The 23,447-nt window shown below is 37.8% G+C and overlaps 2 protein-coding genes across 4 annotated transcripts; one reads left to right on the top strand and one right to left on the bottom strand.

Moving 5' to 3' along the window:
• On the bottom strand, positions 1,254–12,293 carry LOC109724568. 3 transcript variants are annotated; one of them, XM_020253426.1, is made up of 7 exons: positions 12,202–12,293; positions 4,624–4,824; positions 4,271–4,518; positions 3,969–4,178; positions 3,799–3,891; positions 3,128–3,677; positions 1,254–1,342 (listed from the first exon to the last, which is right to left on the bottom strand). In XM_020253426.1, coding segments are annotated over exons 2-7 (1,149 nt in total). In that variant the 5' UTR covers positions 4,670–4,824; positions 12,202–12,293; the 3' UTR covers positions 1,254–1,340. The 3 variants fall into 3 exon arrangements, with proteins under 3 accessions (XP_020109015.1, XP_020109014.1, XP_020109016.1); XM_020253425.1 differs by lacking the exon at positions 12,202–12,293 and adding an exon at positions 5,843–6,390; XM_020253427.1 differs by lacking the exons at positions 4,271–4,518; positions 12,202–12,293 and having other exon boundaries at positions 4,624–4,820.
• LOC109724768 lies at positions 9,596–11,847 on the top strand. Its single transcript, XM_020253699.1, has 4 exons — positions 9,596–10,362; positions 10,444–11,419; positions 11,492–11,602; positions 11,692–11,847. The coding sequence occupies exons 2-4, from the start codon at positions 10,553–10,555 to the stop codon at positions 11,845–11,847; spliced, it is 1,134 nt and encodes a 377-aa protein (XP_020109288.1). The 5' UTR covers positions 9,596–10,362; positions 10,444–10,552.

The following is a 23,447-nucleotide window of genomic DNA, read 5'->3' as shown; positions in this document are numbered from 1 at the left end:
ACAAATCCGCCGTATACAAAGGACTTTCCTCTATATACGAAGCGATAGCTGTACCTGTACATGTATTAAACTACAAGAAAATAGCCTTTTTGTGGAGAAAATTTTCGCCAGAAAAAGAACAAATTTCGTCACAAAATATTTTTTGTGGCGGAATATTCTGCGCCACAAGCCCGCCACAATAAGCCCGCTGTAAAATATACTTGTGGGGAAAATTAATATTCGCCATAAAAAGTTATTCTATTTGTGGCGAAATATTTCGTCATAAAATTAGTATATTAATTGTGATGTGGAAAGTATTTGCTGGGAAAATATTCGCCACAAAAGAAGTCATGCATTTGTGGCAAACTACTTTGCCATAGAAGACATGTGTCAACTGTGACCAAAACGGTTGGCCACTACATGTGGAAAGCATTTGCTAGGAAAATATTCGCCACAAAAGAAGCCATGCATTTGTGGCAAACTACTTTGCCATAGAAGACATGTGTCAACTGTGATCAAAAAGTTGGCCAGTATATGTGGAAAGCATTTGCTGGGAAAATATTCGCCACAAAAGAAGCCATGCATTTGTGGCAAACTACTTTGCCATAGAAGACATGTGTCAACTGTGACCAAAAAGTTGGCCACTATATGTGGAAAGCATTTGCTGGGAAAATATTCGCCACAAAAGAAGCCATGCATTTGTGGCAAACTACTTTGCCATAGAAGACATGTGTCAACTGTGACCAAAAAGTTGGCCACTATATGTGGAAAGCATTTGCTGGGAAAATATTCGCCACAAAAGAAGCCATGCATTTGTGGCAAACTACTTTGCCATAGAAGACATGTGTCAACTGTGACCAAAAAGTTGGCCACTAATTAAATCCCAAAAGAATTACGTTGACAGTTCAAAACTTTTATAGCCAAACACAATATTTCACCACAAAATTTATTGATCTTTTGGATCAACTATTGATTTGAGACAAAATTAAAAAAAAATTGCTACTAATAAAATTATAAAAGTAATTAAGTAATACTCTGAGCATAAAAATTTTCAAATAAGAACCAAAATATCAATAAACAAGTTGTTCCATTACTAATATCCAAAACATACAAAAAGTTTCATGCATCTCCAACATACACAAATCCATTACTAATATCCAAAACATACAAAATGCTTCATGCATCTCCAACATACACAAATTGTTTAATTATACCACTTTTACAACTAGTTATAAGATTTCTTAAACATAATATGAAGATGCTTTAAGTATCCACAAAATATGCAAGTCTTCAGTTGTTCCCCTTTCAAAACCACTAGACAAATGGAAATGAAATCCATGAAGCTCATATGCCTTGTTTAATCCTGCACAATAAAAAGAGAAAATAAAATTAGACAGTATATCACCAATTTCTCAAAAACCAACTAACATTTTCATGCAATATGAACTTACTTGATCGTAAATATTTCAATCTTAATTGAACTAAAAGTAAGCAAGGTTTCTAAAATTTACGAGTGGAGTACCCGCGCTTCGCTGCGGACAATTTTGATGCTAATATTTAATTTGCTGGTATTATTGCAAGGAAATAAAAATGTTATAACAAAGCAACAAATAGCAGCTAATAATTAGGTAGCTTAACGCTAAATAGAATTATCACAAAGAACCACATCAAATATTTGACAGAGTCATATTATTTTCTAAAGATATTGAAAACTCTGAACATTCAGAAAATCATAAGAGGTATATTGTAAAATGATAGCATAAAAAAATATACATCTCATATCGATAGACATCAAAGTATTGCCATAAAAATCACCCTAATTATTGCAAAATGAAAACCACCCTAAATTAAGCACAAAATTATCACTGCTATTTGGTACAATTAAGATTGATATCAATATATTGTGCAGACACAAAACAGTCAAAGCAAGCTTTTCAAAGATGAGAAATATATCGCAGAGAGCTTTTCTGTGAATTCTATACATAAAGAATGGAAAAGGACTTCACATTGGAGCATTGCACTACATGTTACTAATATATGTGGAAGTCTGAAATATTAATGTTGTGTCACTTATGGACTCCAAATTAAAATCTTGGGTAGGATTTAGTAGAGACCAAACAGTTATCTAGTAATTTGACCTGTCAAATTTTTTATCACATGATTGCATATGAAGAAATTAAATACATAGAAGGTATAGAAGTGCATAAAATTAAGGCTCAGGTACAAATTTTAACTTCATGGCATTAGGAATCACTTGATGTCACACTCATCATTAGATCAAAAGGAAAAATATATACAGACATGCATTTTCGTTGGGGCTAAATAAGAAATACTTCAAGACATTGAATCAAGAGAAAGAAATAAAAATGTTAGTATAAACACCGGCAACAAAATCTGTAGCAAAAAAATAGAGAATTCCAAACAAAACAGTTAACAACAACTATGAGAAATGCATGAGCAAGAACATATTAATATTGAAAACTATAAGACATATATAAGGCTCAGATTGTTCAACAATTAATATCATAATCGGTCTACTACAAACATTTAACCGTCAAACTGTTTGAAATATTTGCAACGGCCCAAACATCTGGACTACGTGCACCCACACATAAAAGCCACCGAATGGTTGCCTACATAGTAGGCCATCCAAATTCTACATACCTTTCATTCTTATAATATAAATGCATCAATAGAGTATTCCTTTCGCCAAGTAAAAAAAGTAATGGCCTGTCATACACAACCACTTTTCTATTTCATCACATCACAGTGTCAAATTCTTGTATATCATCATCGCCTTATTTTAAAAAAAACATAACGAATGAAACAGAAACTGTAAAATCATAAAAGCATACAATAACGAATAAAACCCAAACCATCAACCCATATAAACGCCCAAAGGCCATTTCCTGTACAACAGAACCATAAAAATCTGCAGAACAAAGTAGGAGAAAAAGTTTGAGGAAATTTCGGTTCCATGCTACAATAACAATAAACAAATTCATTGTAAGGCCAAGGGTTCTGCATAAGAAAAGAAGAATATAAAAACTGCAAATTCCATACTAAAACACTACAATAAGACTTAGAGTTCAATACGTAGATCATATAATTGATTTCTCATAGAGGGCAGTATAGATTTATTACTTACAACGACTAGCGGATGTTGGCTGCGAAGATAAAGGCATCCCAATTTTCGATAAATGCTGCATAACAGCACGCATCTGGGCTTCCATTTGCTCCAATCGTGCCTCCTTTTGAGCTAAACGTGCCTCTGCTTCAGCCTCTCGTTGCTCTATTCGAGCTTGTACCTCACTCTCTTTTTGTGCCATGCGTGCCTCTACCTCCTCTTGAATTCGAGCTGTCATCTCAACCTCGATCTCTGCTTGTATTTGTGCACGAAGCCGTTGTCCCCTCAGACCGCCATTCTCTAAAGGCTCAGGGCCTGGACCCATACCCCGAACATATCTAGATCTGTGTCCAAGTACAATTGTGTAGGCTTCACGAGTTGTCAGAATATCCTCGCCTTTCTCTTGCATTTGAGTTGTATGAAGATTTTCCATTTCCTTATATTTCTCCTTAGCATTTGTATCAACCCATGTTCCGTCCTTTTTCTTTCTAACTTTCTCCCATAACCTCATATATTCAGGTTGTTCCGATATTTCATTGTTTTCTTGTTCATTTTCTTCTAAGTCCTTTCTCTATACATTCATATAGATGTGTACTAGATGTCAAATGATGTTATGAGAAAAATTTAAAAACAAAATTGAGACCTGCAACTATGATAAACATTTAAGTATTTTCATAAATACAAGAACTTACCATTTCAGTTAGATTTCTTGCAATCGATTTTGTACCAACACGAGCGAGCATCGTTTGCTTCGACCTATTTTCTTTATTTACCTCACTCATTTTCTACATTCAAGAAACAACAACTAATAAATTTATTTATCAGATGACAATTAGTAATCACTATTCAACATTTCTTCTACCTTAAATTTCGGATCGCTCCAATAGTTTATGAGCCAATTCCACTGATCTGGATCGATGTCACTAGGGCAGTGAGCACGCCTTTGTTCATCTGTTTTGTATTTTTTGTAATGAAATCGGTGCAAGTCATAACGCCAACTATTGAAATGACTTCGGAGTTGGTGTATAATGACTCCAAGGACATAAGTTTGATTTGGAAGAGTGAATTTCTCCTGAAAGGACAATAAAAATAGAGAACAAAATATATAAAATTAGATATGTAAAGAACTCGCTAGAGGAACAAAGGAAAAAGTTGATACATTACATGAACAGTTTTCACCATCCTATCGATGGAATGTAAGGGTATTTTACTCCACTTCTCTACATTTAAAGGAGCATGCTGTCTAACAATTTGAGCTGTTTCGGTAATAAACTGTTGTGCATTTGTACCCACTGCACGTTGTAAATCTTTAGGCATCTCAACTCCAGGTTTGGTCTTTTCTTCTTTCCTTTTTTTCACCCACTTCAAACCTATAGTTTTTCCTCGTGTCCGCTTTCTTTCAAAACATGAAGCTAGTATTAAAACAATCAAAATGTTATGAGCTTGTCATATTATCATAAACTATTGTAATAAAGCATTCAAAACTTGTACACTTATTCTACAAAAAAGTTCTATACCTGCACTACTGCTATTTGGTACATCAAGTCCATTAGTTTGCTCCATCTGGTGATTTGATCTGTTTATCTCTATTCGGGGTCGATGCTCCCCTATCTCCTCGGTTGATGGAATTTCAGGTCAAGCCTCTTGCACCCTACGCATCATTGTGCTGCCAAGTCTAGTCCGATTACTCCCTTCTTTATACTTGCCGGCCATGACACCTATAATGATTAGTAAAAACATGCCAAAATGCCAAATTACTAAGACAATATATAATAAATAGATAAATTTTAAGTAAATAAAGCATAAATCATTTTCTATCTAAACAACAGAACACATATAAGATACGTGTAAAAATGTTAATCAAAGAAAGATTCATGAAGTATATTTTCAAATTAAATTGGCCATACTTACTATTATTCCAAATCATCTTCTTCACTTTCTTCCCATTCCTCTTCTTCCTGACTATCATCAATAAAACCATCAATATGCCTATCATCATTTACTTTGTGTAATAGATGATCTTTCTCAATAATAAGACCGGTAACATCATCACGATTTAACAGTGTGGTAGTGTCATCATTGCTAATAACATAGTCAGGTAGGGAATCCAATGTTGTATTCTTATCCCAAGCAGGTTCATCTTCACTAGACTCTTCCTCATTAACAATAGGAACATCATAAAAGTTACGAGGTAATGTTTTTACCACCATTCGCCAATCAAGATTTCTATTGTCTGTTACATAATACACTTGTTCTACTTGAGATGCTAACACATATGGCTCATTTGTCGCCAAGTGTCGACTGAAGTTTAGAAAAGTGATCATTCCATTGGCTTTTTTCTTGTAACCCCTTCCCTCATTATATGTATCCCACCAATCACACTTGAAAAGTACTATTTTGTTTCCCCCTTCATATTCCAATTCTATAATATCCTTCAAAACTCCAAAGTATTCTCTATTTCCAGATTGCTCATCACCTTTTACAAAAACTCCGCTATTTTGTGTTCGTCGTCGCATTTCACGCTTGTATGTATGAAACCTAAAGCCATTAACAATATAACCACTATAACGTGTCACCATTCTATTTGGACCACAAGCTAAATGTAGAAGTTCCGTGCTAACACTTCCATTTCCTTCACAATGCAAGCGATTTATCTACAATGACAAGCAAATAAACATAAAAAAGATAGCAAGGCAAGTTGATTATAAAATCTAAGATAATATTGAGTGCACTTACTCGTGATTCAAACCATCTAACAAATGTTGCATCTTGCCTACTTGCCAAATTCCTTAAGTCCTCTCTCTCAAGTTCCGTTTGATGTTCTCTTAATCGATGACATAAGATAATATCATTATTAAGACCGGAGTAATCAATGATTACAAAAAAGGAAAAAAGAGAAACTATTAAATAAAAAGAAAAAAAAGTCTCACATAAGGAATTGTTGAGCTTCACCACAATTTCTTAGAACATACAATTGAGCGCGGTTCCAATCTTCATAAGAAAGCTTTTTAAAGGTTCCTTTCCCTCTGTTTAGTGGCCATCCATTTTTTTGAAAAATAGACAACTTTGATGTTTGTACTTTAGGACCCTCATAATTTCTTTCTTTTCTATTGAATTTTGTTTCTGTTCTACCTAAATATCTAGAACAAAATGTTAAGCACTCATCTGCAAGATAGGCTAAAGCTATTGACCCTTCTGGACGCGCTTTATTACGTACATATGACTTCAATTTACGCAAGTACCTATTATAAGAAAAGAAAAAATTATTTAATAAACTATTATATAAAAGAATATATATATATAGAAAAAATCATTCAACTATAGGGTAGAATAAGTCAATGACCTCTCAAATGGATACATCCAGCGATAATGTACTGGACCAGCCAACTTTGCCTCCATTGGAAGATGAATAGACAAGTGTATCATGATATCAAAAAATGCCGGAGGGAACACCCTTTCGAGCTTACAAATAGTCACTGCAATATTATGTTCTAACCTTTCCAACACTTCAAATCTCAATGTTTTTGAGCACAACTGCTTAAAAAACAAACTAATTTCTACAAGTGGCTCATAGACCTCTCTAGGTAAAATGCCACGAAAAGCCGATGGGAGGTGATCTTGAACAAACACATGACAATCATGAGACTTCATCCCACTCAACTTACCCTCTTTTACATTGATACATCGAGATATGTTTGAGGAATATCCATCCGGCACTTTTAAATCACTTAAAAATTGACAAACAGCTCTCTTTTCATCTAACTTTAAGGTGTAGCATGCTTGTGGAATAATATAGGTATCACCATTATCTATTGGATGCAATTCTGGGCGCATTCCTATTTCCTTGAGGTCAAGTCGAGCATTTAAATTATCTTTACTTTTCCCATCAATATTGAAAAAAGTTCCCACAAAATTATCGCACACATTCTTTTCAATATGCATAACATCAAGATTATGGCGCAATAGAAGTGTACTCCAATAAGGTAACTGAAAGAAGATGCTTTTTTTCTTCCAATTGTAGACTAAGGTTGGCCCACTTCACTTTCTTTTGTTCTCCATTTTGCCAAATGTCACATTTTCAACTCTATTTAGTTCATCAAGAATTTCATCTCCGGATAAATGTTTAGGCGGAAGTCGAGTTTCTATTTTTCCATCAAATGACTTTTTATCTCTACGCCATTTATGATCGGGTTTCAAGAAGCGACGATGCCCCATATAACACATTTTGCGACCATACTTCAATCGACTAGAACAAGTATCTTTATTGCATAAAGGACAAGCCAATGCTCCTTTAGTGCTCCAACCAGACAAGTTAGCATATGCTGGAAAGTCATTTATAGTCCAAAGTACTGCAGCACGTAGTTGAAAATTACATTTACCAAATGCATCGTAGGTTTCAACACCTACATTCCATAACATAATCAACTCTTCTATCAAAGGTTGCAAATAGACATCAATATCATTTCGTGGAGGTCGAGGACCAGGAATAAGCAAAGATATCAAAAAGTAAGAATTTTTCATACACATCCATGGTGGCAAATTGTATGGAACCAAAATAACAGGCCACACGCTATAAGATGTGCTCATATTTCCAAAAGGATCGAAACCGTCACTTGCTAACCCCATTCTTACACTACGTGAATCCATAGCAAACAGTGGGTGCAAATCATCAAAAGATTTCCAAGCTAACGAATCAGCCAGATGCCTCAATATCCCACCACTGCAACGTTGTTCCTTATGCCATCGCATTTGAGCAGCAATTTTAGATGACATGTACAATCTTTGTAACCTTGGCGTTAATGGAAAGTAACGCAAAATCTTTTGGAATTTTTTTTTTCAATCCCTAATTCTAGGACATCATGGTCTTTTTCCTTTGTGTCACTATATTTCCATCTAGAAGTATTACAATTTGGACAACTTTCATAATTTTCATATTCTTTCCAAAACAGAATACAATCATTCTTACATGCATCAATCTTAATATAGTCCAAACCAAGATCACGAGTATATTTTTTTGCTTCATGATAATTTTTAGGAAGTGATTCACCAATTGGAAAAGCTCTTTTTAGTAAATAAAGCAATGCCGTAAATGATTTGTCACTCCATCCATTAATGCATTTAAGTTATAGTAAATTTACAATAAACTCTAATTTAGAGAACTCTTTGCATCCTGGATATAGTTCTTGCTCAGCATCCAACAATAAATGGTAAAATTTCTTTGCTGCCTCATTTGGTTCCTCCTGATTGTGATCAATAAAATCCACATTTGCATCTTCCGTTCTACCTAAATCATGCAAAAGTTCATGCATGTTATCATGGTTATTTTCTTCTTCTTCTTCCGGTTCATTATCATCGTCTATACTTTCATTGTTTTATCTATATATTCCTCCCCATGACAAAACCACCATTTATAATCCCTTAGCATCCCCGTATAGCAAAAGGTGAGAGTACACAATATTGCGAGTTTGGAAAGTGGTATTGCAACATTTGTAACAAGGGCATCGAATTTTGTCTACTCTTGAAGTATGTGCAAATGCAAATTGGAGAAAATTATTAACTCCATTCACATACTCTGGACATCGTCTATTCTCTATATCAATCCAGGTCTTATCCATTATTCAAAGTACTTCATTCCATATAATAATAAGATAACAACATCAAATAATGCTAACTTAATAATTGAACAAGCTATCTAAGAAGTGAGTAACTTTTGTATAACATGAAAAAATCGATAGTACGATTGCTGAAAACTTAAGTTACAACTAAAAACTAATCATAGTGAACCCAAACAATCAATAAAAGTGACCTTAAATTTGTCTTAATAAAATAATGTTCTACAAAAATTTAGCGACAACAAAATGTGAATATGCGGTATATACCTATAAAAGAAAAAACCTCGTTCCACTATAGGAAAACAAGTTTGCCAAATACACCCAATAGTATCTAGCATTTAGATACAATAATTGTGCCATAATCTATAATCAAGTTAGTATAAGCTAAATAAAACAAATAGCGATTTAACAACATATAAAAGAGGGCCATCACTTTTAATTCAAGATTAAACCATACGAGTCGTATTGCTTACTAATCAAGAAAATGAAGAATGGTAATATAAGACAACAATTTAGAAACAAGCAAACACTAAAATATCAGAAATATAAAAATAAATTAAGAAAGAAAAACAATACTTGGAGAAATGTGAATCAACTACGATTCGAACTTCAAAAATCCCACAAGGTTTCACTTTTTTTCATTTTAATACCCTGTGGTTTAAAGTGTATCAAATTAGTACACTGTGGTTTTGCCCTTATTTATGCTAAGAATTTTTTATTATTTATCTCGATTTTTGGATCATCTTTATATTTCTTTATTAAGGCCTTAATTTTTTATAGCTATATGTGGTCCTAAGTATTATTCTATTTAGATCACTTTTTACATTACGTATTAATGTAATTTCATATCTTTATGTTGTCTAATTCTATCTTTTTACAGATGGGAGAAGTGCGGTACAACTTAAAAATTATTTATGGTGGTTTGCTTCAAATTACACCCAATATAAAGTATATGGGTGGTTTAATTAAGGAATATAGGGAATATGATGGTGACTTTATCAGTTTTTTTGAATTGAATGGTTTAGCTAGTGATCTTGATCAAGCTACAAGGCGCGACATTTATTACTTACAGCCTAACTCAAATCATATTCTAAAGAAGATTAGCAATGATCAGGATGTAGTTCAAATGCTACAAGAACATGGGCAATTAAGAACTATTGTCTTACATGTTGATAGCTATTATGAGCCGATGATAGTGAATGACAAGTCTAAAAGCAATAAGGTGCAGTCAACTCCTCAAACAGATAAATGGAATGTATCTAGCAAAGATGTCGCTAATAAAGGAGATGTAAATGAAGAAATATGTGAGGTGAGGCTTGATCGGGGAGATGTCCATCGTATAGATACTGAAGTAGATAAAGGCAATGATGTTGAGGGAAGTGAGAGTAAGAGTGATGATGATGATAACATAAAAGATGATGAAGAAGACAGTGATCCCAGTTTTTTCAACTATGGTATTGAAGGCTCAGATGATGATAACACATTTAAATTTGATTTGCATCAAAGAGGACCTACAAGGTCCTCTAAAAGTGTTATTATATATAAAGGTGGGAATTCTCTAGAAACTACAATTGAAAGTGCTTTATTGATGATTTTGGTAGTCCAGAGGATCTAGGACTAGTGTTTATCTCTGATAGGCAAAAGGTATAGTCATTTAGATTTCTTTAATCATTTTTTATGATTTTAGTTATAGTATACTTACTATATTCATGTGGTGGATTTCAGGGCTTAGTTCAAGTGTTTGAAGAAAAATTGCCTAATGTGGAGCATAGATATTGCATGAGGCATTTATATAACAACTTCAAAGAGTTGCATAAAGGTAAAGAATTAAAAGATGCAATGTGGCAGTGTGCAAATGCCACAACAACTAGAGAGTTTGAAAGAAAAATCTCACCAAATGGAAGAACTAAAGAAGCTAGATAAGGATGCATACGACTGGTTAAGAAAAATCTCACCAAATCAGTGGTCCAAGGCATATTTTTCTAGTAGGGCAAAATCAGACATTCTTGTAAATAACCTCTCAGAGTCCTTTAATAGTTGTATTTTGGAAGCAAGAGATAAACCTATCGTATCAATGCTAGAATGGATTCGGGTGAGATTGATGAAAAAGTTCTATATAAAAAGGGAAGGAATGGAGAAATATAGAGGGCCAATATGCCCAAACATTCAAAAGAAGTTGGAGAAATTGAAAGTAGATGCACGACATTGCTTCCCAATTCCATGTGGAAGGCTAAAGTATGAGGTTGATTGCTTGGATGGTAAGCATGCGGTGGATTTGGTAGAAAGGCAATGTAGTTGTAGGTTGTGGGATCTAACAGGAATCACGTGCAAACATGCCATTGCAGCAATTTTCACCAACAAGGAAAGGCCTGAGGACTATTTACATCAGTGTTATACCAAGGCAGTTTATCTTAAGGTGTATGAAGAGATTATCAATCCAATTCCTGGACAAAATGAATGGATAAAGACTTCAATGCCAGCTCCAGTGCCTTGGCGTATAAGAAGGCCACCGGGGAGACCTAAGAAGCTTAGGAGAAGAGCTGCAGATGAACCTTTAAACCCTTACAAAGTATCAAGAATGGACAAACCAATAAAGTGTGGAAACTGCGGCAAAGAAGGCCACAATTTGAGGACATGTACAGCATCAGTCACAGGGGAGACATCATGGCAGAGGAGGGTGAGAACCCAAAAGGAAAAACAGGTAGAATTTTATTTTGGAACTAATGTATTTGTAATAATAAATTCTAACAAACCTATTCTTTATAATTCATAGAGAGCAACAAACAAATTCTCTCAGATTGGTGAACAATTTAGTGTCTCACAGCCTATCACGACAAATTGTGATAATTTTGATGTAGAAACTCATTCAATCGGTGCCTCACAGGTATAATCATTTTAATGCAAAAAAAAGTTTTACAGTTGCATGTATTTCACATATTTAACTTATTTAATTCAAGTTATCGTCCTTGACAGCCTATGTTCTCTACTGAGAGAGTAGCTAATGCAACAGCAAAAGGTTTAGCACCAGTCAGAGGAAGAGGAAGAGCAAGAGGTGGACGAGGTTCCGCGGCTAATGCTGCAGCCAAAAAAGCAAATGAAGGGCCTTCTAAAGCTACAAACATTCCATAAATGCTAGCTGATAACTTTCAAAAGCTGTTGGAGGACAAGGCCTTCTAAAGCTACACTACTATTTTATCATACTTTTTTGCCTAATTTTCATTTCCATTCACACTCAGTAACAACCCAATGTAGAGATTCACCTCTAAACAAAAGAGAGAACCCCTATTAAGGTATCACAAATTTCACACATCAACAACACCTCACTCCATCCACCATACTAGATCAAAGCCCAATCGACAAAAAAAGAAATTAACATCGAAATCACAAAATCATATCAACAGTAAGAATCGACACTCCAACACAATCATTCGAGCTCCAAATTAGACAAAATCACAAAACTATGGGGTGGAGCAGAGATCAAACCTCACAGATCTGGGTCGGAAGAGCTCGATCTCGGATCGCTCCACCTTCGCACGAAGCCCTAAACCCTAACCCGATCGAGGGCGAAGACGACGAAGAAGAAGAAGTAGTAGATTCACAAAATGCGGAGAAGAAGCTGCCGATTCTATATAAAGACCCTAATGATTTGTAAATAAAGTTATTAATGTGATTCTAAAATTTCATGAGATTTTTTTCAACAAAAATTAATAAAAAAGAAAAAAAATTAATTAAGGGAGTTGGAGGAGACCTTGAGCAAACAAAGCTTGGTTACGCGTGCAAACGAGCAACGGATCGAAGTTGGTTGCACGCGCAATCGTAGATTACAGGGCGCGAGGGTGTAGTCCACAGCCTCGCGGATCCACGCGGCACGCGCAACGGGGAGGAGCGGATGTAGTTGTGGGGTAGTCAGAGGAGCGGATGTAGTTGTGGGGTAGTCCACAACCACGCGGATCCACGCGGCGCGCGCAACCGGCGGGGTGGAGACGGGCCTTGCTGTGCCGGGGTTAGGAAGCGGAAGGAAAAGATGAAGGATCCATGGAGAAAAGGAGAGAGAGAGAGAGAGAGAAACAGGGTAGGTGAGGGAGGTCTAATCAGAGTGTGGGTTGGCGCGCAACAAAAAAAAATTGGCGGTTTTTTTTTTTTGTGGCCATATATTGTAAATGGCCACAAAATAGTATAAAATTTCTGGCCCAATCAGTCGCCACAATACTCACTTTATTTTTTGTGACCAAATATTATAGGTGGCCACAAAAGTATAGCAATTTTGTGGCGGCAATTGAAAAATCCCTGCAATCTGTACTTTAAAATTTATGTGAAGATCATTAGTAAAAAAAATTAAAATTCTCCACAAAAAGTAAGCATATTGTGGGATAATCAAATTGGCCACAAATAATTCTCCACAGAAGTCTATCTTTCTTGTAGTGAATAAACTCGGTTCGCTGGATGAGCCGAATATACGGATCAAACAAAAACTAAGGCCGGCCGAAGAGCCGAACGACTAGACAACACAGGAACTGGTCGGCTTGAAGAGCCGAATGCATTTATATTAATTGGTAAGAAGTACAGGGGTTGAGTGTGCCGGTTGGCATGCAGACTCTGTTGATCTACTTAATGAACTGCTCCTAGGAATAACAGTAAATGCGGGAAAGTAAAAGTTACAAGTAGACTACTCCTAGAAAATGCAGGAAATTGCAAGGAAATAAGGGCGGTCTTTTGTTCACAGGAAAAAGACCCCTTTTTAGGGCGTTATTGACCTATTTATAGATCACCCCTTGATCAGTTATTGCTTTTACACGACCGGCCACTATCTCCTAATTTTGCAGACCACTTCCAGCCGATCGGAACCGCTTGCAACTACTTGCGGTTACTGTAACTTCCCTTAAGTTGTGCGGTTTAAGACCACTGTCTCGACGACTGCTTGAGACCGTAAATGGATCTTTTAAGACGACAAACTTTGTCTTCTTGACCTTTGAGTACAAAACCCTCAGGTTGATCCATATAGATCTCTTCCGCCAATTCTCCATTGAGAAAAGCTGTCTTGACATCCATTTGGAACAATTCCAAATCTATGTGTACCACTAAGGCTAGAATCAAACGAATAGAGGCAAATCGCACAACGGGAGCAAACGTCTCGTTGTAATCCACCCCTTGCCTCTGAGTGTAGCCCTTAGCCACGAGCCGAGCCTTGTATTTATCGATTGATCCATCCGCCTTGCGCTTAATTTTTAAAACCCATTTATTTCCAATAGACTTGCGCCCAGGCGGAAGGTCAACCAATTCCCATACTTGGTTCTTGCTCATGGAGTCCATCTCATCTTTCATAGCAGCCATCCACTCACTGCAAGCTGACGTCTGCAGAGCTTCTTTATAAGAAGAAGGTTCATCGTCATCGAGCGGAGTACACATGAAAATATCCCCTTCGATCTCAAAATGTCGACGGGGAATATGTCCACGTTCACTTCTACGCAATGGAGGGTCCGAATTGCCGACTTCCAAGGGTATGCTCTCATTCAACGAAGCACTCCCACTAGCCGGAGGATCGCTACCACTTCCTTCAGCGACTTCGGGAAGTGATCGATCACCCTCAACCGCAGATGGGGTAGCGTCGTCCTGTAACTCATACAATCCGACGTCTCTTCGCATTTCACCAATGCTTGGAAAATCCCTTTCTAGGAATTCCACATCACGAGACTCAATCTCGGTCATACCACCATCTGGGTGTTCACCATACATCACATAACCCTTCGAATTTTCAGGGTATCTGATGAACACATGCTTGCTCGCTTTGGGGCCGAGTTTCCCGAATTTATGTGAGGGGCTGTGAACATATCCAGCTGAACCCCAAGGGCGTAAGTAGTGTAAACTTGGCTTTCTACCGCTCCATAACTCATATGGGGTAGTAGGCACTGATTTGCTAGGGACTCGATTAAGGATGTAGGCTGCAGTCAAAAGCGCATCTCCCCAAAAATTTATAGGAAGTTGCGCTTGCGCCATCATCGACCTAACCATGTCTAATAGAGTACGGTTCCTTCGCTCTGCAACACCATTTTGTTGCGGAGTACCAGGAATAGTGAGCTGTCTACTAATGCCCTTTTGCTCACAATAAGTCTTGAACTGATCAGACAAGTACTCACGACCTCGGTCAGTGCGAAGCACCTTTACACTTCTTTCTATTTGATTCTCAGCCTCCGCAACGAAGCGCTTGAAGCAATCTAAAGCTTCAGATCGGCGAGAAAGCAAATACACATATCCATAACGGGAATAATCATCAATGAATGTGAGAAAATAGCAAGCACCATGCCAGGCCCTCACATTCATTGGCCCACAAATGTTAGAGTGGATTAGCTCTAAAGGATGAGAGGCACGAGTAGCCTTACCGAAAGGCTTTCTACATGCCTTTCCAGCCAGACAAGGCTCGCACACAGATAGGTCAACTTTGGCGAGAGACCCCAAAAGGCCTTCTCGAGCCAGTCTATTCATTCTTTCTTGACCTATATGGCCTAATCTGGTATGCCATTTAACGGATTCATCACAGAGAATAGATGAAGAAGAAAAAGAAGCAAATGCAAACGAATCATCCTCCAAATCTAATTTAAAGAAACCATCAACTAATGTACCATATCCAAATAAAGTACCATGAAAGGAAATATCAAGGCGGTTTCTGTCAAAATGAAATGAATATCCTAGATACAACAAAGCTAAAACTGAACATAGATTACATCAAATTCCGGGTACATATAGCACGTCCTGAAGAAGTAAAGTGCGGCCACCACGCAACTTGAGTTGGTACGAACCGACTCCTAGGACTTCTTCCTTCGTGCCATTCCCAAGGGTGACAAACTGTGTGCCAGACGGTACTCGATGATAATCTCCGAACCCCACTCGGTCACGAACTACGTGTTTGTTTGCTCCTGTATCCACAATCCAATCAGGAAGAGAATGAGCTACTAAAGCATGAGAGCAAACAAAACAGTGTGAGTTGAGTGGGAAGGTTACCTTTTTCGGCTCAGGACAATTCCGAGCAAAATGACCCTTCTTCTTGCAATTGTAGCATTTTAGCTTTGTAGCATTCTTATTGCCAGCGCGCTTGCCTCTGCGGCGCTTTCAAACTCCACCCTGAGGAGCTTGATTCCATTTCTTGCTCCATTGTTGTGATGCTTTTTGCGCTTGGGTGCAATCCCACCGCGCTTCTCGGAGCGCGCAACAAGAGTGACAGAACAGTTCACTTCTAAGCGTTCTGCCTCGAGCTTGAGATGGCGCGAGATGTCATTAAACGTTTTAATATTCTCGCTATGTGTCATCAGGAGCTTCATCTGGGACCATTCAGTATCAGGCAGTGAACGAATCACTGCTAAAACTTGTTGCTCATCAGTGAGCTCGTTTCTAGCAGTCTTGGGGTCTCGAATCATGGCGCTCATCACACAAAGGTGCTCAGCCATTGAATGCTTCGGGTCTTTAGTATACTGTAGAAATTTGAGATTTAAGACACGTAGCCTCGTAGATGAAGTTTGACTAAAAGTAATCTTCATATTGTCCCACATGTCCTTGGCAGTTTCAAAGATCTCAAACTGTCCAATGAGGTCGTCTTGCATGGCACACAACAAAGTATACCGAGCAGTTCGATCCTCCTTGACCCATTTGTTATAGATCTCTTTATCATACTCAGAAGCAGTGCCTTAGGCAGGCAGAACTCTTTTGACAGAAGGGGTTTCTAGAACCCCTTGTTCATTGAGCAGGTATTGCATTTTCCTATGCCAGATATCATAATTCTTTCCATCTAGCTTATCACCCCTGGTGAGATCAGCTATGATGTTCTTGGAAGTCATTTCACTACATTCAAAAAATAGGTTTGGACATTAGCCATATATTTCAAAAATTAACAAGATTGAAACATTATCCCCGGCACAATGAGATCGAAAACTTCGCTATGCTCGTAATCATCACCCAGGTGCCGGTTTCAAATATTACAAACTCATTAATTTTCTTATTAATTTTGAAACTTATCCAAAAATTGAAACTCATCCATTTTGAAGAACATATCTTTTCTTGAAAAATATTCATATGAGGAGAACTAATCTCATAATATCATCACACAGATAAAAAATAAGTACTTATGCCAAAATTTAATTTGAAAAACGTCGACGCTGCGCAAAACACATTCCTTTACATGGCCTTAATTATTACATCACCTTTTGCATAATTAAAACCTACTACATCACTACAAGATGTACATCAGAAAAAATAATATTCTACAGGAATGTTGCACACGTCGAACCCATTTTTTCAAAATTAAATTTGTTAAAAAAAATCACCGAAATAACATAAGTACTTATATGCCAAAAAAAATACAATCACATGCTACATAAGCATTATAAAGAATACACCCACATAGGATTAATCAACACAGAAAAAAAATATNATATATATTCAATAATTCTGAACCGTGCGTGGGGCCGGGCCGAGCTCTCTAGCCCACCAGAATCAGCAGAGTAGGTCCCCTGCGAGCAGAAGGCCGGGCAGGGCCTGCCAACCCGCAACGGGCCGGCCTCCTTTTGCGCTGGACCATGTGCGCACGGGTAGTGAGCCGGCCAGTGCGCTGTGCATGGGCGCGCGCGCGCGCTGCGGGGGTGCGCGCCGCGCCCGCACCGGAGCAGGCCGGTGTTGTGCGCGTGGGTGCCCCCGTCCCGCAGCGGGCCGGGCCCGCGCGGTGCGCTCGGTCGCGAGCCCGCTCTCGCAGCCGGCCGGGCCCGCGTGGAGCGCGCGGTGAGCCCCGCTCCCGCAGCGGTCCGGGCCCGCTCGGTGCCCACGGGTGCGCCCCGCTCTCGTAGCGGGCCGGTCCCGCACAGTGCACGCGGGCGCGCGCCCACGCCCGCAGCAGGCTGGGCCCGCGCGGGTGGGCGAGTGCTGGCCCGCTCCCGCGGCAGGCCGAGCCTGCGCGGTTCTCTCGGGTGCGCGGGTGCGGGCCCGCGTCCGCGGCGAGCCCCTTAGCCTCGACCACCGGCAGCAATATATTTATTTATTTTTAATTACAAAAAAAACAAACAAAAAAAATACAACATATGTAAAAAATTTCGCATGATCAATTTAAGAGAAAAACTAAAACTAATTTAGTTAATTTTTGTTTTTTTTCTTTTTTTTTATCGATTTCACATAGAAAACGAAAAAGAAAACAATCGTAGAACTAATCTACGACAAAAATTGATCAACGAAACATTCGATCTAAAACACACGCATCACAAGCATGATCAAAGGCGAAAACAAGCATGCAGGCTCTGATACCAATTATTAGAAATAATAGGCAGCGAAAACTTACAAACCTGATAGCCAATGTATCCGGGAACCCGAATCGGATCGGATTACTTATTTTACAAGCCTTCTTGGATCGTCCTTGTCTCGATGCTTCTGGATCTCCCAAGTTTCTCGCCTTCTCCCACGCGTACGCCTTACGTCACGGATCGGTTGCGGATCTGATGCAACGGATGCCGATCGAAGAGGGCTACCAGAGTCCTCTTCTATATCCACGCTCCAAAACCCCGAAAACGTAGGTGGAAATCCCAGAGAGGAAGAAAAGAGAGAATAATGGAATATTGAATTAATTTGAATATCAATCCTCTCAGATGGGAGAAACAAGGGGACGTATATATAGAATAACGGAACTCCTAAATATCCTGAATCTCACAAAGAGATTAGGATAAGAACTAGGATATGATAGATATTCTCTAGTAGATATGTTTCTTAACTGATAAGAAACATATAATTTATTATTATCCTAAACCTATTAGGATAAGTCCTAATCCACATCCTAAGCGGATCGGGTTAAATTAAGACACGCCAATGTGGACACACCACATGGCTACACTTCCGATGCTCCTGATGCACTGTAAATCAATACAACTGAATGGAGTACCGGTGTACCATATGTCCGCGCCTTATTGGCTCAACAGAGCCTTCGCCCATTTGCTGTTTCTGTACATTTTTCCTAAATCTGAGTGTGGTATGTGCATGAAAACTCTTTAAATTACTTATAAGAAGGTAAGACAAGTGGAGATGAAGTTTCAGCATAAAGTAGTAATATCTGATTGAAAAGTATGGAGCTTGTCATAATTGGATGTGATTTATGATGCAATCTTTATTTTTCAATTTTATTGTTTAAGTATTTAGATCAACTGTTGTCATGGTTATTGCTTGTCTGTAAAATTTTACTTGGTGTACTTATCAAAAGTTGTAGTTTTATTCTCCCCAATTGCTTCCATGAAATTTTAGAATTTTTGAGAGATAGGTAGCACGCTACCCGCTTCGTTTATTTCATTTAGAAATAAACTTAGCTGAAAATATGAATCAACTAGGATTCGAACTTGGGTCTCGGATACCAACCACCAAGCCAAAGCAAGATTTGGTGCCTTTTGAGTCAATCAAGATCTTAGGAGGTAAACAGCTTAATTTTATTAGGCCATTAGATCAAATGTATTATGTGAATCTTGAAGAAAGCCATCCACTTGCATACTTCTTTTCAGTTCTTATAAGAATGCCAAATTCTAATTTAATATGTTGAATTTGTTATTTATATCAGAAAGAGTTTCTCTTCAGGAAATGAATATTCACAGTATGGCCAAACATGAGACTTCTCATTCTAATAGGCAGGAGGAGTAAATTGTGAAACATTTTTCATATGCAGCCAATGAACAAAGGTGCTTCTGGCTCTTCTTATTGTGATTTCCTTTTGAAAATAACGTTTCTCATTTTCTGCTTTGCACATTCATTACTTAGTTTTATCTTAATTTCATGTCTTTACTTCTCTTATCTGATCCATTCTTCAGCATTTATTTCTATCCGCCCTTTGCTCAGTCATCGGATCATAAAGCTTTGGCTCTTGAAGTTGATAGCCAACAGGTTAAAGGTGGAGATAGAGCTGTTCATTCTTACTCGCACTCCTTCAGGTCACTAGCTATTTCAACTAATACTTTCATGCTAAATCCACCTTAGAGTGCTATTTGCTTGCTTCTTTTTACTATCAGATTTAGTTGTTCTAGTTTGCGTTTCTTGACTTTTGAAAATTTTTTGCTTTGTTGAAATTTCATCTACATAATTAATAGCTATTTTTACATTGCTAATGTTTGCGTGAACCCTATAGCATTTGATCTGGATGAATTTTAGTGGTGGAAGAATGCAGGTGTTTATCCTACTTTATACTTTGTGCCTCTAAAACTTGGAGGTAATTTCGTTGGATGGCTAGAATTTATTTATTTTTTGAGCCGAAGCTCATAAAACCCTATACCTATAGGATATGGGACTATTGGAGTATCACAGATACCCCCTGTTAAGGCTCTGACGTCCTCGTCAGTCCAATCACACACACAGTCCAAGATCACCAGGCGATCTGAGACTCATCTCACTAGCCCGTCATCCAGACCCTAGCTCAGCCGAGACTTGCCACACATATCCAGCTGGTGAACTGGCTCTGATACCAATTACAACGACCCAGCCCACTAGCAATAATAACTCGTTGGGCCCAACCACAGTCCAAAATGTTTAAGCCGGGTTATTATTACTAGCGTGTAGGCCTCATATAAACTAATCAGAATCAGTATCCCATTCGATGTGGGACTATTAGGGGCGTTACAATAATTTATTTATTTTATATTTAAGCATAAATCAGTTGTCGAGTGCTTCCCTGTTTTTTTTCTTAGTTAGTATACTAAGAAAATTTCTGATAATTTCTTAGTTAGTATACTTGATAATTTTTTATATCTGATGTTCTTGTAGGCCAATGCGCGAGATCACTTTTTCAACAGATGATGAGCCAAAGCTCCCTAGTCAAGTGATTGATCTCTTTATTAAATTTGAAATCATATTATGACTCAATGAATAAGTATATTTCACATATTCTCATGATATTAATTAATTTTTGTATTGTTTTTTTTTTACTAGTTAACTTCCTTGCTTGCTAAAGTTGGTCTCGACATTCAAGAAGCACGTGTTTTTTATTATTGATGGTTCCTTGGATATTTTTGTGGTTGATGGTTGACTTTTGGAGGTTATTCTGTATCTTTATTAGTTAGAGAATTGTATCATGATTATTCTTTTATTCTTTTCGGTTAGTTTTCTTTTGCATCAGGGCAAGTCTGTCTGTGTATGTGTAGCTTGAGCACTTAGTTGTACTAATATTTTTTATTACATGTTCTAAATGAAAGTTAAAGAATTAGAATACACGCAGTGTTTTATTAGCGGTCTAAATCTCACTTTATGCTATCAAAAGGTGATTGTGATTTGCTTGGAGGACTTATGTTTATTAAGGCTCCTTCTACTATCATAGGAGGTGAAAGATTAGATCAAAAATATATAGTTGGAGTATATGAATTAATTAATGTTGCATATTTTAGCAATTTGCTGAAAAACAAGTTAGAATTGTTCAATGTAACCTTGGGTTTTTATTTTATTTTTTTTCTCTAATGCAGGTTAAGCCAGTGAGTTGAAGCAATCTATTGATCGATCACAACGCTTCAACTCCTTCATTTTGTTCAGAAAAAAATATGTGATTCGAGTTATGAGATCGACTGAAGTATTAGTTTTTATGTTTTTCGTGGATGCAAATCGAAATTGATTTTTTGTGAAACTTTAAAAAGTTGTTATTTTGTACTTGATTTTGGCTACTAAAATTTGTAGTATTATGTCATTTGGTTGTGTTTAAATACTTTTTTGTGAGCAAATGTATTTGTGATTATTATTTTTATTTGCATATGTCTAAATATCTTTCATAATCTTCTGTATTAACGTTGAATACTTATTTTAGATAACTAAATCATTATTTTATTGAAAATATATGAATCCCTATTCATCTAATTACAAAAATATAATAATGCATCACAAATTCAAATTTTTGCCGGCACTTTTTTTGGTCGGGATATCTAATTAGGAATTATAATTTTTTGTTTATTGCAGGCATTACTAAGTGCCCTTAAAACTTTGCCGGCTAAAAAAACTATCGCTAAAAATAAGTAAAGCCGGCAGTTTTGAGTGCCAAAAGAGAGAACATTTCTGGCACTTATGAGTGCCAGCATGGATTCTTATAGGTTGCAGTTTAAAGTGCCAGTTTTTTGACATTTCCTGGCCGTTTGTAAGAAGTGCCGGCAAATTAATTGCCGACGGACTTTTAACCGGCACTTGCAAGTGCCGCAAAAAACTGCCGAGATATACTTTTCTTGGCATTTTTTATTTTTTTTTCCGACTGTTTAAATTGCCCTTAAAAGTCCCTTTTGGTGTAGTGACCACCATTGTTGGCGGAAATGAGACAAATGGAAATTGGAAGTGGTAGCTCTCGACACACCATAGAAATTGATGTCCTTGGTTGTGCAGCCTACCTTGATGGAATGGATAAAAGAAAAGCAAGTCCAAAATTCGGAGTTGCAAAAAATTCGATCCAAGATTGATGATGGACACGCCGGTAAGTTTCACTTAGATGATCAAGAAATACTACAATTTCAAAATTGAATTTGTGTACTGGCGGAAAAAGAGATCATAGAGGAAATTTTGATGGAAGCTAATTGAGCACCCTATACTTTGTATCCGGGTGGCACTAAAATGTATAAAGATTTGAAACTACTATATTTGTCACGCCCCGCGACCGCCAATTTGGTCGGTTCGGGCACGTACACAGACGCCAAATGGACAGAGCTTTCCCTGTCCGCCCAAGGCTCCACAAGTTCATAACATGTATAAAGAATTGCCCAAGAAGAATTACAATATACATGACTTGCACGAAGGCAAGTAACAAGAGCAAGTGAAAGTATGTCACGCCCCGCGACCCCCCAATTTGGCCAGATCCGGGCACGTCGATCAGACGCCGAACGGACAGCACCTCTCCTGTTCGCCCAAGGCTCAACGACAATATCATGTACAAGAATTTGCCCAGGAGAAATTCATTGAACATACATGATACGACGAAGCACCACTAGTGCTATACAATTAAGAGCAAGAATCACAAGTAACATACAAGTGAAATAAAGAGAGATACATCTAGCTATTACATTCATTCAACCTCATTTTTCATATTGATTTACATTTTCATCTTCCCAAATGAATACATATTCTTCTCATAATACAAAATGGCTCTCCAAATACATAAGTAACTTCCAAATACATTTACATCTCTATGTACACGAGGGTACTCTAATGCATAAGGAAAGCTACTAGCTACTAGGGCGCTGTGCCCTTACCACGGTCCTCTGCCGGTACGCTCTCGTGTGTACCTGTACCCCAAAACCACACGGGGTGAGAACTATATAAATATAGTTCCCAGTGGGTTCGGCCGCCGACGCCGCCGGTTTTCCCACTAGGTCTAAGCTGGCACAGATAGATAGATAGAAAGGTAGATAGAAATACATTGCTACTATATCTACTATGCCATCAAATGCAAAGAATGCATGGAACATCATCTAGCAATAACCTACTATCATGCTAGTATGCTTCAACAGTGTAATAAATACAACTACAACATAGTTATGCAGTCTACTATGTCCAATCATGGCATGAATGCAATCCACTTATGCTATTCATGTTACAACCCAATCGACTAGGCCAACTTGCCTAAGATCTCAAATCTCAAAGGTCCTAGACAAAGAGCTACCCCGCTCCTTGCCCGACTCAATCTCGAAGGTCCTAGGCAAAGAGCTACCCCGCTCCTCGCCCGACTCAATCTCGCTCTACTAGGTACGAGCTGCTACATAGTAATG

The sequence above is a fragment of the Ananas comosus genome, linkage group 19 (assembly GCF_001540865.1).
Source record: "Ananas comosus cultivar F153 linkage group 19, ASM154086v1, whole genome shotgun sequence".
Classification (NCBI taxonomy): Eukaryota; Viridiplantae; Streptophyta; class Magnoliopsida; order Poales; family Bromeliaceae; genus Ananas; species Ananas comosus.
The sequence above is the reverse complement of the archived record's forward strand: the minus strand, read 5'-3'. Positions and strand labels throughout refer to the sequence as shown.

Coding starts and splice junctions, on each gene's coding strand:
- LOC109724768 (XM_020253699.1), top strand. CDS start 10,553: ATGCAATGTGGCAGTGTGCAAATGCCACAACAACTAGAGAGTTTGAAA. Junction 11,420..11,491: donor GAACCCAAAAGGAAAAACAG/GTAGAATTTTAT, acceptor TATAATTCATAG/AGAGCAACAAACAAATTCTC. Junction 11,603..11,691: donor ATTCAATCGGTGCCTCACAG/GTATAATCATTT, acceptor CGTCCTTGACAG/CCTATGTTCTCTACTGAGAG.
- LOC109724568 (XM_020253426.1), bottom strand. CDS start 4,669: ATGGAGCAAACTAATGGACTTGATGTACCAAATAGCAGTAGTGCAG. Junction 4,519..4,623: donor ACCAAATAGCAGTAGTGCAG/GTATAGAACTTT, acceptor TTTTAATACTAG/CTTCATGTTTTGAAAGAAAG. Junction 3,892..3,968: donor GGAGCGATCCGAAATTTAAG/GTAGAAGAAATG, acceptor TCTTGAATGTAG/AAAATGAGTGAGGTAAATAA.